The following is a 14,668-nucleotide window of genomic DNA, read 5'->3' as shown; positions in this document are numbered from 1 at the left end:
CACACACACACCCGACATGATTATGATCTAGGAAGTAGAGGATGCCTGCCTACACACACACACACACACACACACACACACACACACCCACCCACCCACACACACCCGACATGATTATGATCTAGGAAGTAGAGGATGCCTACACACACACACACATACACCCATCCAGATAACTGACAAATACCAAAAACTTAAATGTCAAACTGTTATTTTCTCACTTTAACTATTTTGAGTATCTTTTTCCCTGACTTCTTAAAGAGTAGTACATCAACTAAAACTGAATTTAAGGTGTCATCATAAATATGCATTACTGTATTGTGTTCTTATATGATACTGCCCTTAATGTCATTTAATTGCTCCATTTTTGAGTACTTCCAACTTTTATGGTTTTCCTATTTGTATCTTTTGTTGTTAGCTGACCTTTTATACCGCCTCTCTGCCTCTAAATAGAATTCCATCTTCTAGTATGTTGCTCCTAATCCATGAAGTATGAAAAGCAGATCAATATGAAGTTCTAATGCAAGTGAGTCATAAGTCATTTTTAAGTGAGGAACTGAAGGACTCTCCTGGGAATAAAATACTCAGAAACACGCTTTGCTTTTTTCTAGGTTCTAGGATGTACTCTAGACTGTGCTGCCCTATACAGTAGCCACTAGCCATTTGCAGTTATTTCAATCTAATTATAATTAAACTACTAATTCAGTTCCTTGGTTGTGCCAGTCACTTATCAAGGGCTCAACAGCCACATGTGACTGGTGGCTACCGTTAACGAACAGTAGAGATATATAAGCTTTCTATCAACACAGAAAATTCTATTGGGTAGTACTGTTTTAGACAGCTGAGGCTGCTGGACAAATGGAATGTTATCCCTGGTACCTATTTCCCAAAGCAGCAAATGGGCTGAGGAAAAAAACAGAGTAAAACTAATCTCTAACTGCTCCTTTTTGTCTAACTATTTCAAAAAGATAAAAAATTTTAATAGTAGTAGCTTCCATTAAAATACAATCATCATATAAAGTCATCAAGGCAAATAAATGGAGAACAAGACATAAAGGTATATTTAAGGAAAATTTGTTGGAAACAATCTACACTGACCCCATTTCTTCAAAGATCTTCAAAATAAACCTTCTCTGAAAATAATGAAAGCTACTGGGATGGCCATTCATTCCATGGTTCTTTCTGCAGAAGGCAAAGCCCCCTGCCAAGACAATACAAACTTGACACTAATACTACTATTGAGTAGTTGAGCATTTGTATTTATGATCTCAACTCAAAAAAATGACCTGAAGTAGTTTCAGAATTATTGCACATACAGAGCAGACTAAAAACCAAGCAGGTAAGGTCATGTGACTTAGGAAACATGGGTAGGGAAATAAGATAAAGTCATGTCAGTTACAAGATTTAATTATGAGATAAAAAATATACCACTGTTCAGAAAAAACTGTGGTGGCATCTGTGAAATCTCATATGGGTCCTTACACAGGATACATCATGATAAAAAGGACAGCTCCTTCAATAACAATGCTAATATATACAGCTGAGTTCTACATAGCTGCTTATTTTTTTTAAAAAAAGGATTTATTTATTTATTTATTTATTTATTTATTTAAGAGAGAGCGAATGCTTGCATCTGTGAGCAGGGGGAGGGGCGGAGGGAGAGGGAGAGAACCCCAAGCAGACACCCCAAGTGCGGAGCCCACATGGAGCTCAATCTGAAGACCCTGAGATCATGCCCCAAGTTGAAACCAAGAGTCTGATGTTCAACCGATTGAGCCACATAGCTGCTTACAATAAGGCAAACTTATGCCATAATGTAGTTAAAGCAATGTGGCTCAAATTCTCTGCTTTCTGATGGTCTGGCTTGATCTAAAAATAAAATTTAGTGTGTATATATTCAAAGTATAAAGTAGTCCGACAAACAAAAAATATCTGTAAAGCCTTTGTTTGCATGCTGTAAGTTAAGAGAAAAGGGCTGGGTATGGAAAGTTCATGTGTATGAGATCTAGGCCAAGGAACTCAGCATTGCTCCTAAAAGAGAGCAATCCTAATGCTCCCTAAAGTTTCTCATTATTTGTGGGATAGATACACAAAGTCCATTCTTGTTCTGCAGCCCCTTCCTACACTCACTTCTCCTCAAATCTGCTCAAGGGTTTCCAGATATTTCTTTCTTATCCAGGTTCCTCACCAACTCTTCTAGAACACAGCCATGAACATTTATGACACTTTTCTGTAATGAACCCACCCCCTAATTACAACCCTCTCCCAAAGTCAATAGTCACCCAATCCCTTCCAGAAAAGCTAACAATAAAATCTAACTGCTAATTAATAATTGAAAACGTTTCTTATGTGAGTAGCAAAGTACAGGCATTTTACTCTGAGATCCCTAGGTCTTTCCCAGCTCTCCTAAGTATTCTTCTTTCCTAACAAACTGACATTACTACTCCCAACATCAGTGAACATCTCTTAAAGATTTAGATTGCTACCTACTTTTGAATCTAATTTCTGTTTTACATATGCGCCATTTGCTGCTGTCAGGACATCATTTATCAAAATGAAAACATATCCTTCGAGATCAAATGCCAAGTCAGAGCTGTAAAACACAAGCAACACTTTAATAGCTTAAAGAACATGCATGTAATTTTAAATACGTCTGAAGTACAATAAATGGAAGAACATATTCTTATCTAGGTAAGTGAACATTAGGCATTTTATCAACTATTTGATACTTGATATAAACAATCAAGTATTTGGTTCCTGGTTATAATTTGCAATTTCACACTCAATAGGGAAGTCTTCAGATATGAGAAGCACTAATGCTTAAACACAATCATTAGCAATAATTAATCGTGTCAGTTAATAGCACTGCTCTGAATTCAAAGTCAGACAACAAGAACAAGTAACCAAATTCACCATTATAATACATCTGAAGCAGGAAGAAGGCATCAGAGCTCAATTTCAGAGAGAAGGAAACCAAAAAGATGAAGTTGTTAACATGTCATTTTCCAAGGATTCATTCACACAAAAGGCAGGTGGTACAGGTGGTTGGGTCACTGGGTGGCATTTCTGAAGTATAATTTGTAGTTAGTTCTGAGACCAAGCTACAACAGTGTCTAAGCACACAGTAGGAACTCAAATACCTAAATGATTGCTTAAAAAGCCTATGAGATATAACTAGCAGGATTAAGGAAACTGAAGTTTTCTAGTATTTAGTTGAGCACCAGGCACAAGAACAGAACGTAGTAAACTGAACAGAATAATGAAAATCTAAGAAAAGTATGCCTTCAATATACTTTAGCACCCTAGCTAAAATAGTGGCCCAACATCCTGAGATTGTGCACAGATACTATGTACTTATAGCTAAACTAGTACACGGAATGAGACTTCTGAGGAACTCTATATGCCCCTGCAATTTTAGGCAGAACTAGCTCAATGTATAACCCCTCTTCCAAGCGGCCTGACAACCTTCTAACTTCAGACTCCCTTCTTCCCAATCTCTTTCCCAAGTAACAGGTTCTGATTAGACAAGGCTGATTGGATAGCAATCCTCCTCAGAAACTTTTTGCAGGCCAGGGTTGGCCCTGAGGAACTCCTGTTGTTTGGTTCAATTCTGGATCCCACCAGCTTTACAGAAATGCTTCAAAGAGGTTAGAGGCTCATATAGAATTTGTCTTCAAGAAGGCTATACTACCTAAAGGAAAAAACAGTCAGCTATATAACCAAATTCTAGTAACCACTTTTTCTATCCTTTTTCTTCTTTTTTTTTTAAAGAGTGAAATTTCACTTGGAGATTTAGGGTGGAATTTGACTTAGAATATTTCCCCCTGCCTATACTACAGGAATGATGAAGGTAAATGAGCCAATCCAAGAAGCACACTGAACTCTCAGACATAATATCTATGTCAGGTAGAATCTGTGGCATTAGCAAACCCACACATGTATGCCCTGGTCTAAGAAAAATGTAGAAGGCTTCTAGCCATCACTTTAATTTTCTGAGTCTTTGGGCATACGTTTTCTCCCTCCATTTTAAAACCGAAACTTAAAAACAATGGGAAAAGCTTCAGTAATTTAATAGAATATCTAAGTCACGGCACTTTTGATGTATCTTAAGTGAGGCCAAATAAAGAAATTCTAATATTTACTATTCCACCACAAGACAAATAATTCATTATCATTTGCCTTTTCTGAGACACTATTTTCTTTAGCACTATGTAAAGTAAAAGAATACCACATGATTTATAAAAGCACACAGGCTCTGGAGTCAGGCATAAATTCAAATTCCAGTGCTGCCATTTATTAGCTGTGTAACCTTGACCAAGTTTCTGAACTTAGGTTTTAGTTTCCTCAACTAAAAATAGGAAAATTATACCCACATCTTTCAGAGGTGTTGTAAAGAATGCATAAATACATGTAAAATCCCAAACATACTGTGTGGCATATGGTATGTGCTCAATAAGTAGAAGAATCAGATTTTGCCAGCCTTGACCTTAATATGGCCAGAAAGATTTAACTTCCCAAAGAGTCTTCTGGATGCTTTTCAAAGACATGATTCTTACTTAGCCTATACAAAATTCTTTTTTATTGGTAATTATTATCAATAACCATTGATAATTTCTAATGTGGTCTTAATATGTTCTTACCTGGCAGCTACAAAGGCTCCAATAATCATTGCAAATACGGTCATCTTAATACCCCAAGAAAAAGTCTTCCTACAAAATAAAATAATTAAAAAGTGCATACGTGTGCCTTTAGTTATTCACAGATTCATTCTGCAACGTAGGCAAAAAAAAAAAATACATTTTCCTTAAAAAAGCTATAAACAGTCTTTTTTTTTTTTTTTTTTTAAAGATTCTATTTATTTATTTGACAGAGAGAGAGACAGCGAGAGAGGGAACACAAGCAGGGGGAGTGGGAGAGGGAGAAGCAGGCTCCCCGCCAAGCAGGGAGCCCAATGCAGGGCTCGATCCCAGGACCCTGAGACCATGACCTGAGCCAAAGGCAAATGCTTAATGAGTGAGCCACCCAGGCGCCCCTAACCAGTCATATTTTAAATGTTTCCAAGGAATTGGGTATTTCAAAGAATCCCTTTGATGAAGCAAAAACTTATACAAAAAGAGTATATTCATTTTTTTCATATTCTTATATTTGCTATCATTATCGAGCTTGAATTTTTGCAAATCAGAATTTCTTAAGTGGAAAAAGGTCACACACATTTGTAGTAAAAGTAGCCAAGACAGGAACACTATTTAAAACCTATACTGATGTTTCTGACCCAGCATCATTCAGTGGCAACAGTAGGTATAGGAATTCTTGAAAGTGTATCTCATGTTCAGACAGATTCCAACTCCAACTCATAATCTCCCCAACTATTGATCCCATAAACTATCAACTCCTATAGCAAAGGAAGAAAGTGCTTAAACTTCTCAAAAGATAAAGGAGAAACAAGACAAGTAATTTTACTATCTCATATATGCTGGGCCCCTTTTAAAGAGGACCAAACTCTGTTAAAGACTAGATATATTAGAAATTTAGCTCACTTGAGTAAAACTCCTTCAGCAAACATTGTAAACAGGATGGAGAACCTTCTCAGAACTGTAAACATTGGCAAGCTGCAGAAAATTTAAAAAAGGGAAAAATATAATTAGGTAAAATACAGTTTAGCAATTGACTTTTTTAACTAAGACTCTCCAAATAAGTACCTTAAAATAATACTAATCTCTTCCTTCCATTATGCTGATTAATTCCATTCCATATTGGTTAATCTGTGGTTAAATTAAACCTTCATTTCTCTCTAGAAGTAATTCTTATTTGAAAGCCTGAGTTGCTTTTATAAAACTACTAGAAGTGAGAAACATCAAGCTACCTATAAAAAATGGCAGAGATCACATATCTATTATCAAAGGCTAGTAACAGCCACTTTTTAATTTTACGCTACTTATTATACCTGAACAGTAACCATGTTAGTTTTTAAAAGAAAAAGACCTCTTTCTTCCTTCTTTAGTAGACTGAACTTATTTCCCACCCACCCTCCACAAAACAACATCTCCAACCCTCCAAACAGCATCTATGATAATCTCACCCCATGAAATACTCCTTGATTGTCCTTTTGTGGAAGTACTTTTGTCTTCCTCTAAATTACCAGAGCACTTTGCTAGCACTAGTCAAACACACAGCCTCTTGCGATATAGTTATTTCTGAATATATCCCATCTCACTCCAAAGTGCCTTATACTTGGCTGGCAACCAAAGATAGGGTGTGAATGAATGGATGGATAGATGGATGGCAATGGATGAAAAAGAGCAAATTCTATACAAGCAGCACTTTGCAGCAGGTCTACATTTCTTTCCAACTGGGTAATGAGATGGAAAAGGATGCCCCACCCATGATAAATCTGACTACCATGAACCCTGCCCCAGAGATACCATCATGGTCACTCTTTGACATTTCTTGGGTCTGAAGAAAAAGGAAATGAAAAACACTTTGTCTCTGATTTTCAGAGATCTCCCCATTCTGTTTTACAATCATCTAATATGCCAGGGGGTTAGCTTCAGTGTAAGTAGTGAAACCATGGATTCCTGTTAAATGCCTTCTCCATGTGTATAATTTTAATATCATGTACACCTAATACATACTACACTCCTCAAGTGGAGAAGCCAAGAATTAAGAGGTTAGAGGATAATAAAACAGTATTGTCGCAGAGCAGAGAACTACTGCTTCTTTCTAAAAGTGAATATGCTGCCTCTAAGGTCATGGGTATGATATTAATCCTATTTGTTCAGAGTTCCATCTGATGTTACTTTAACTACCTCATGTTAAAAGAAAAACTACAAAAGTTCTCATAACCACTCTCTGATTTTGCTTACAGAATTTCCCTAAAATATAATATTTATAAATTGTGTTAAAGAATTGAAATCCCAGGACCTCTTCACTACTATAGGTCTGGAAAAATAATGAAAATCTCCTATAACAGCATTTTATAACATTTTAAGACTTCTATTATCAAAGTGAGGGGAGGAAAACCCAAAACAAAAACTCTTTCGTTTCAAACTTAAAGAATTTAAATTAAAACCTCTGGTGTAATCTTATTTAGTAACAGAAGCTTTCTGGTTCTTTCATTTTTTTCCAGAATCAATAACAATGTGTTAAATATTTGACATTCAAGTACAGTTTTAAGAATACATCATATTAACCTCACTAGTAAAATAAAGTTATCCATACTTCAGTTTCTTTGTGCTGAACAGTCCCGTGATTTGGTTCCCAAAATATAGTAGAGGTAGTGGAAACGTCTAGAAAATTTAAAAAGGGATAACAAAGCTCAATAATAAAGATAGCTAAAACAAGGTCCTTTCAAATAGAAACAGTTTTGTTTACATGATAAAATTCTTTCCACTTAAAACATAAGATTAGAACTCATACACAATTTTGGCCCCCATGAAGAACCCAAAAAACATTATTCCTGGATAACAGCACTACTATGGCAAAGAGAGGGAAGAATGGAGAAGAAAAAAGAAACAGAAATATGAATATGATCAAACCATATGAGATAGAAACATCAATTGCTTTAAAATATGATAATGTATTAGCCCACGGCTCTAATGTCAGCAGAAAAAGGAAAGGCATTTCATCTTCACGTGGAGTCAAGCAGAGGCAGACAGAATAGTAAGAAAATAAACCCAAAGAATAATGAATGTAGGATACACCAGCTAGATTAGATGGATGCAGAAAATGCAAAACAGCTGTACTCCCAACAAGTGTTCATTAATTAAAAAACACAAGAATTCTGGGGGCCTTTTCCCTTAATTTTAAGGAGTTGGTAGGACTTTTTAAAAACACATATTACTACATTTATTCTTTGCCTTCATTATACCTACTCTGGGCGATATCAAGATTGCCATTTTTAAATATGCAGAGGACTGATAAAAATATATAGTGACTTGTTTTCAGAAAATAAGGTGTTTTTTGTTTGTTTGGTTGGTTGGTTTTTTTTACCTTTCGAGGTACATTTCTGTCAAAGTCAGGAAACTTGACTACTCTGAGCGCCTTTCCCACCCAGAGAACTGCCACTGTGGCCACCATCTGTAAACAGAGAACACAGATTCACTGTTCTACATATAAAGACACACACAGAAGTTCTAACGACATAAACCACGTAATGCCGAAGATTCCAACTAACCTGGCCAAGTCCAACACATAGTGAGGAGGGAAATCTACAAAAAAGGTAGAGAGAGAGAAAAAAAATACACGGTCAGAAAAACCCAAACGCAGCTCTGTGAATTCAATTTGCACATCGGCAACCTTAAAATGTATTTTGAAACAAACACCAACGTCTGCCCCTTATCCAAATGAAAATGTGAGAAAAAATCCCTGCTGGCTGTCCGGCAGCACCGCTGATTTTGTAGCCTCGGGCGGCCACTTGTCTCATCTTGTCCGAATCCACAATTTCAGTCAGCTGCCTGCAACGGGTTGAAGACACAGGTCTCCTCAACGGTTTCACATCTTTAAAACAAACATGCTTCTGCTTCTGCCTCAGGGTCCCAGTGACAGCAGCAGAATCGTCTTAAATGAGCTTAAGGATGCGCACGTCCCCCGAGACCGTCAGCGAACTCGGGGACCCTGAAGCCCCGGACCCCGGCCCAGGCTGCAGGGAAGGGAGGGCATCCCTCGCTCTGCTCCCAGCCTGGCATGCACAAGAGCCAAAAGTCACAAAGCAACTCCGCTCCATCGATCTGAAGGGCAAGGTTTCCAGGGTGCTGCTTGGCGGGCGCTTTCCCACCGCGGTCGAGACGTGCGCGGGGCGGTCCAGAGCTCCGCGCCCGGAGCTGGACCCGCACCCCGGGCCCGCGCGCCAAGCCGGCCCCGCCGCCCGGGCCGCTCATTCACCGCCCGCCCTCCCCAGCTCCCGCCCAACTTTGTTCAGCTTTAACTTTAGCAGTATTAGTGCAGAGAGCCGGCGCCCGGCCGCCGCCGCCGCGCGCTCCTCCCCACGGCCTCGGCCGCCGCCGCCGCCCCGGCCCTACCTGTAATTGGTGAGCACGCTCTTGTTGACCACCACGATCAGGAAGGAGCTCACGCCGTAAAAACCGGCGGCCAGCAGCTTCAGAAACACCGTCAGCGTTTCGGCCGACGCCATCCCCAGCTCCTCATGTCTGTGCGTGGAGGATTTCGCGGGGGCTTCTCCTTTAACCCGGGCATGCTGACGTCTATGAACTTCCGCCATGGCTGCGGCGGCGGCGGGCGGGCCTGGCGGTGGGGCCGAGCGGCGCGGGGGGCCTGCTCCCAGGGGACTTGCGGGGCCCTGGCCGGTGGACAGTGCCGGCTGCGCCCTCGCCGCCTCGGCTCCCCGAACGGTCGCCGCCCGTCCCCGCCCAGGGGCAGGAACGCCGGGTTTCACACCCTTGGGGACTTTGCTCGGGCATTATGCAACGCAGGGTCAGAGGGTAGGGGCCGCGCCGGGATTGGCCTAGGCATGGGTTGGAGAGGGCCTGGAGAAGGGGCAGCGGCGACCCTGAGTTCGGCCGCAGAGGGAGAACAGGCCAAGGGGGAAACCACTCGGGGACACCGGAGCGCCAGGCGACAAAGCACAGCGACAGAACGCCACCGCCGTCTCGCGCCTGCGCGCGAGTCTGCGCGGGGTCTCTCTGCGGCCGCGTTTCTAAAGCCGGGGAGGCTGGCGGCCCGGGGCCCAGGAGCCGTATTCTCCAGATAACAGCCGCAACGAAAGTACAGACCATCCTCCCCTCGGTAACAGGTGGCTGGCTAAGTAGTTCTCTGTGGTGGGAGCGTCTAGACTCACTTTGAATGCTCTTTTGGTCTCTCAGAAGATCAAAGTCCTTCAAAAGTATCATATGGGGATAAAAGGAAACACTCAACAAACATTTCATTCTGCATTCCCTCAGGCTTCTTACATTTTCTGAACCCAGAAAACACCAAACAATACTTTCTTTGCAGATCAAGGGAAAACTTGCTTAAGAAAAATGTAGACACATCTAAAAAAAGTAGTAAGATAATCAAGCAACTTGGGGATTGGTGACAGAGCAAGGGCTTGGGAGCAGAGTTCCGATTCTAGGATTCCTAGAAATGCCCCCTCACTAACCGCGTGCTCTTGGATCAATTAGTTGACCTCTCTGGGCCAGCATCTCTTTATCGCTATGGATGTAAAACTAGCGCAGAGCTAGTTTTCAGTAAATGGCAGCCGTTATTACATAACAGAAACAAATCATTATTATCAGCTTGAGCAGAGAAATGACATACCTAATTTTAATGTCAAAAAAGAAAAAATTGAATTTGAATTATTTATCTATTTTGTCTATCGTTTTTATTTCTTTTATCCCATATTTTGTAATTGTGGTAAATTATACATAACATAAAATTTACCATTTCAACCTTTTTTTATTATGGTAAAATATGCTTAGTATAAAATTTATCATTTTACCACTGAGTGTACAATTCGGCGGCACTGAGTACATTCATTGTTGTGCAACTCACCACTACCCATCTCCAGAACTTTTGCATCATCTCTAACTGAAATTGTGTAGCCACTAAACAGTCATTCCCAATCCTCCTCGCCCCAAAATCTAGTAACCCTATTCTTTCTGTCTCTATGAATTTGACTATTCTGGGTACCTCATGTAAGTGGAATCATACGGTGTTTGTCCTTTTGTGTCTGACATTTCACTTAGCATAATGCTTTCAAGGTTCATCCGCTTTTAGGATACGTCAGAATTTCCTTCCTTCTTAAGGCTAGATAATACTCCATTCTGTGTATATCTTTTGATCCATATCTTTTGAGTTTTTCCGCGAACACCTTTGTTCTTCGAATATTCCTTAGGAAACACTGGTACACGGAATGAAGTTCTTAACATGGCCCACAAGAACTTAGGGGATGTTCCTTCTGCCCACATCTCCAGAGGCACTCCTCACATTTCCTTCCATAAGCTGCAACTAAATTAAATTATGCCCAGTCCCGTGAAGAACAATGTGGGTTCCTGCCTCTATGTCTTTACTCCCATTTTTCCCTCCTTCTGGGATGCTTTTTCTCTCCCTCCTCTCCCCTGTGTCCTGGAGAACTCTTACAAAAGTTATTTTGTTATTTAGGCAAAGCGTTACCTCCTCTTTGGGTACCTTCTTTCACATTGCCCCTCCATGCCCTCCACAGAATTGATATCTCTCCTTTGTGCCCCTCCCACCCCATCCTTGTACATCCCCATTATAGAAGTTCTGGGATTACATGTTTATATGTCAGTCTGTTCCAGTAGACAGTGAGCTCCCTAAGGACAAGGACAGGCAGGGACACCTAGCACAGTTTAAATGTTTTGCTGAATGAATAACTTTTTAACAATGAGGAAAAATGAGCAGATGTCTTCCTTAATTGCTAGCAGCAGAAGAAAAATAACTAGAAAGTTATATTTTGGGAAAAAATTACTATAAAAATAATATCCCTCATAACAAAAGCAAACAAGCAAAATAAACTTGTGTTATATAAAAAGTATCTTCCCCTCTTCCTCTTCTACCAACTCTTTAAAGAAAGCAACTGCTAACAGTTTAGAGGTTGTATTTAGTGCCATGTTCCATACACATATGAATACATATGTATGTACGTATCCATATCCATACACATGTATACTTACACACATGGATTTTTATGCATTTTTTAACATACATGGAATAGAACCAGGTAAGAACACTGAGCCTCAAGTCAGACACTGCCCCTGACACTAATTTTGTGACCTTGGGCAAGTTACTTGACAATAATGTGCCTCAGTTCCCTTATCTATAGGATGAGGATTTCAATAACATCCACTTCACAGGGTTGTGGTGAGAATTGAATGAGTTAATAAAGGTAAAACACTTAGAACATAGTACATACCTCACAAGTGTTTATAATAATAATAATTACAATTATCGTTATTATTTTTATGCAAACTTTCTGTTTTCACTTAATATTCTTCTAAAGATCTTTCTGTGGCAGTAGAGGAATTCTACCTCATTCTTTTTAACAGCTGCCGAAAATTCCATTAGCTAGGTGCATCATAATTCATGTAACCTTTCCCATGGACATTTAGGTTGTTGCCAGTTTTTTGGTTTATAAACAATGAAGCTTTGATTATCCTTGTCCATTCAACTTTGTAGAGGTATAAGTTTCTAGAGGTGGAATTGTTTAATTAAAGGCTTTTTTTTTTCATTAATAGCATTAACAAATTTATCTCCAAAGAGATTGTACCAATTTTGTATTCTCACTAACACTGTATAAAAATGAAACCTTCTTTTATAAAGTCAGATGGCAGCAATGGAGACCACTGAAAGGGGCCACGTGGTTCAAGTACCTCCCAGTAGAGGGATGAAATGCCAGGTACACATTTCTGCAATAAATCAATTGCAATTACACAAAATTAAATGAAAATTAATCTCCTAAAAGTATTAATCCAAGAAGGTACTGTTGTTTACTCAGCATAATTATGTTATTTATTAATAAATATTTGTTTAGAACTACCATACACAGGCCAAGAACTATATTGGATTTTCTCAATACCAGGAATGCTTTATGTCCTCAGTAAAGTGCTGTGAAGACTAATGGAGTCAAGCATTTGTATCAGGTGCCCATAGAAATAGGTGCTCACGCTCTAGTTGTTTTTTTTTTTTTCAATAGGTATTTAGATTTTTTGGTACTTTTAGGTATTTCAGGTGCTCAGACCTGTTTCCTAACCTCAGTAATATTAATCACAGAACTATATCTGGGAGATTTACATATTATTTATAAAAATGAATAAAGGTAGAAACATCTAAAATTGTACAAGATTGGAAAAACGATTTAAATGTTCTCATTAGTATACAAGTCTACTCTATTTGGAAATGTCAACATTGCAGCTTGAACATTTTATATTTTGCCAGGTGGAATTCCTGGCAGAAAAAATCTCTTTTGTAATTAAATCATGTCTTTTTATCAAAACCTTGCTTTAGCCATCATGTTTCTCCACAAGGGAAAATTAATTCTGTATACTATTTATTAAATTAATTCATGTTATTTCTTTTCCCTGAACTTCTCCCTTTGCCTTAGCTCACTTGCTCTTCTTTTTTAAAGATTTTATTTATTTATTTATTAGAGAGCGAGCGAGAGAGAAATAGCATGAGAGGGGAGAGGGTCAGAGGGAGAAGCAGGCTCCCCGCTGAGCCTGGAGCCCGATGTGGGGTTCCATGCAGAGCTCGATCCCAGGACTCCGGGATCATGATCTGAGCCGAAGGCAGTCACTTAACCAACTGAGCCACCCAGGCACCCTCACTTGCTCTTCTTATAGTGGAATTTATGTAGGCTTTTTTGGTGTCTACCTCCATTTATCAATTTCTTATTTCACTGCCTGCCTAGATCATCCTAGTGACCTGCCATGTTGCACCACTGATTATTTTACAGCCACGGAGCAAAGGTCATGTGTGTTTCCTATTTGAATAATGCCCTGAAAATTCCGAGACCTAAAAAGCATGGAAGGAGCATGGAGCTTCTCTGCAATGCCTTATACTTCTCTATGTTGGGCTGGAAGGAATGAACTTATTGATTACTGATGGTGAGCCTGGCCATGTGCTATTGTAATTTCTTATTTTATTTCATCATTACCACTCTAGGAAGTAGGTATGGTAAAACAACTTACAAACAGGAAAACAAAGGCCAAGAGGGAGTCTTAGACATGCCCTGAGTCCTACAGTTCTAAGTGACTGTACACAGATTTGGCCCCAGTATACTGAGCATTTAGTCTGTGCTCCTAAACTACACAGTCCAGTCTCATTTGGGGTAGGTGAACAAACTTGCTTTTATAAAAAGTCTGGCAATACCATTTCCTCCTTCAATTACCAAGTTTAGTGTTTATTAACTGTATGAAGAAGAATAACTAGGATAAAGAAATGAAAAATTATTGAAGTCATAGTCAATCATGACCCATTCACAAATACCATACCAGTCATCAAATTAGGCATTGAAAATACAAAGACATTTCAAACTCAATGTGTTTACAACTGAAATCGATACAAATCCTTCATAAATCGGCTGCTTTGAGATCCTCCTATCTCAGTAAACTTGGCCTTACTAGCCACTGATTGACCGTGGTTCTACCCTCTCTATAACCACCCCCATCACTCTTCAACCCACCCCAAACTACTTTTATTATCTCCCCACATGAGTGTTAATTGGCTTTGGTAAAAATACTACATGTTAGAACATTAACTACAACTGAAGTCACCTCCTGATTAAGTTTATGATCATCCTCAGATATTTGTCAAGATCCGCCTTCCGCTTTGGACAAACAGGCCACTTAAGTGAGAATGTGATAGGTATCACCACTCATGCATCTTTCCAAGTCTTGGTGATGGACACTAATTTCTGCAATTTCCCTGAAGATGTGCCATTCATTTTGTTACTCTCCTGGTAGGATAGAAAGGTTCCAGAAGCTTCCTTCTTTCTACTGTTATGGTTCTTATTCCATGGGTCAAAGAGCCAATGTAAGGATTTTGCCAGTTGCCAAGTATATCTATTATGTCTAAACGTGTATCTCTTCTAATTATGCATTCAAGAACTGGATAAATAACCATACAGTGGGTCTGCAGACCTACTGGGTCCACTGTGTTTCAAATTTGGGCTAAGACTCCAATTAATATCTGACTCATCTAAGCCCCCAGTTTCACTGTT

At 39.5% G+C, this 14,668-nt stretch overlaps 1 protein-coding gene across 2 annotated transcripts in view; it reads right to left on the bottom strand.

Moving 5' to 3' along the window:
* SLC35D1 (solute carrier family 35 member D1) overlaps positions 1 to 9,607 on the bottom strand; it is a 50,056-nt gene extending 40,449 nt beyond the window's left edge. Inside the window, exons 1-7 of one of the 2 annotated variants that reach the window (XM_032426532.1) lie at positions 9,015 to 9,607; positions 8,171 to 8,204; positions 7,987 to 8,073; positions 7,216 to 7,283; positions 5,535 to 5,606; positions 4,638 to 4,706; positions 2,488 to 2,590 (exon numbers count right to left, since the gene is read on the bottom strand). In XM_032426532.1, coding sequence (XP_032282423.1) covers positions 2,488 to 2,590; positions 4,638 to 4,706; positions 5,535 to 5,606; positions 7,216 to 7,283; positions 7,987 to 8,073; positions 8,171 to 8,204; positions 9,015 to 9,214 — 633 coding nt within the window. In that variant the 5' untranslated portion in view covers positions 9,215 to 9,607. The remainder of the gene's footprint in view (positions 1 to 2,487; positions 2,591 to 4,637; positions 4,707 to 5,534; positions 5,607 to 7,215; positions 7,284 to 7,986; positions 8,074 to 8,170; positions 8,205 to 9,014) is intronic. The other variant, XM_032426540.1, reaches the window with a different exon arrangement.
* Positions 9,608 to 14,668: the final 5,061 nt, after the last annotated feature.

The sequence above is a fragment of the Phoca vitulina genome, unplaced genomic scaffold (assembly GCF_004348235.1).
Source record: "Phoca vitulina isolate PV1807 unplaced genomic scaffold, GSC_HSeal_1.0 scaffold2, whole genome shotgun sequence".
NCBI classification, from domain to species: domain Eukaryota; kingdom Metazoa; phylum Chordata; class Mammalia; order Carnivora; family Phocidae; genus Phoca; species Phoca vitulina.
The sequence above is the reverse complement of the archived record's forward strand: the minus strand, read 5'-3'. Positions and strand labels throughout refer to the sequence as shown.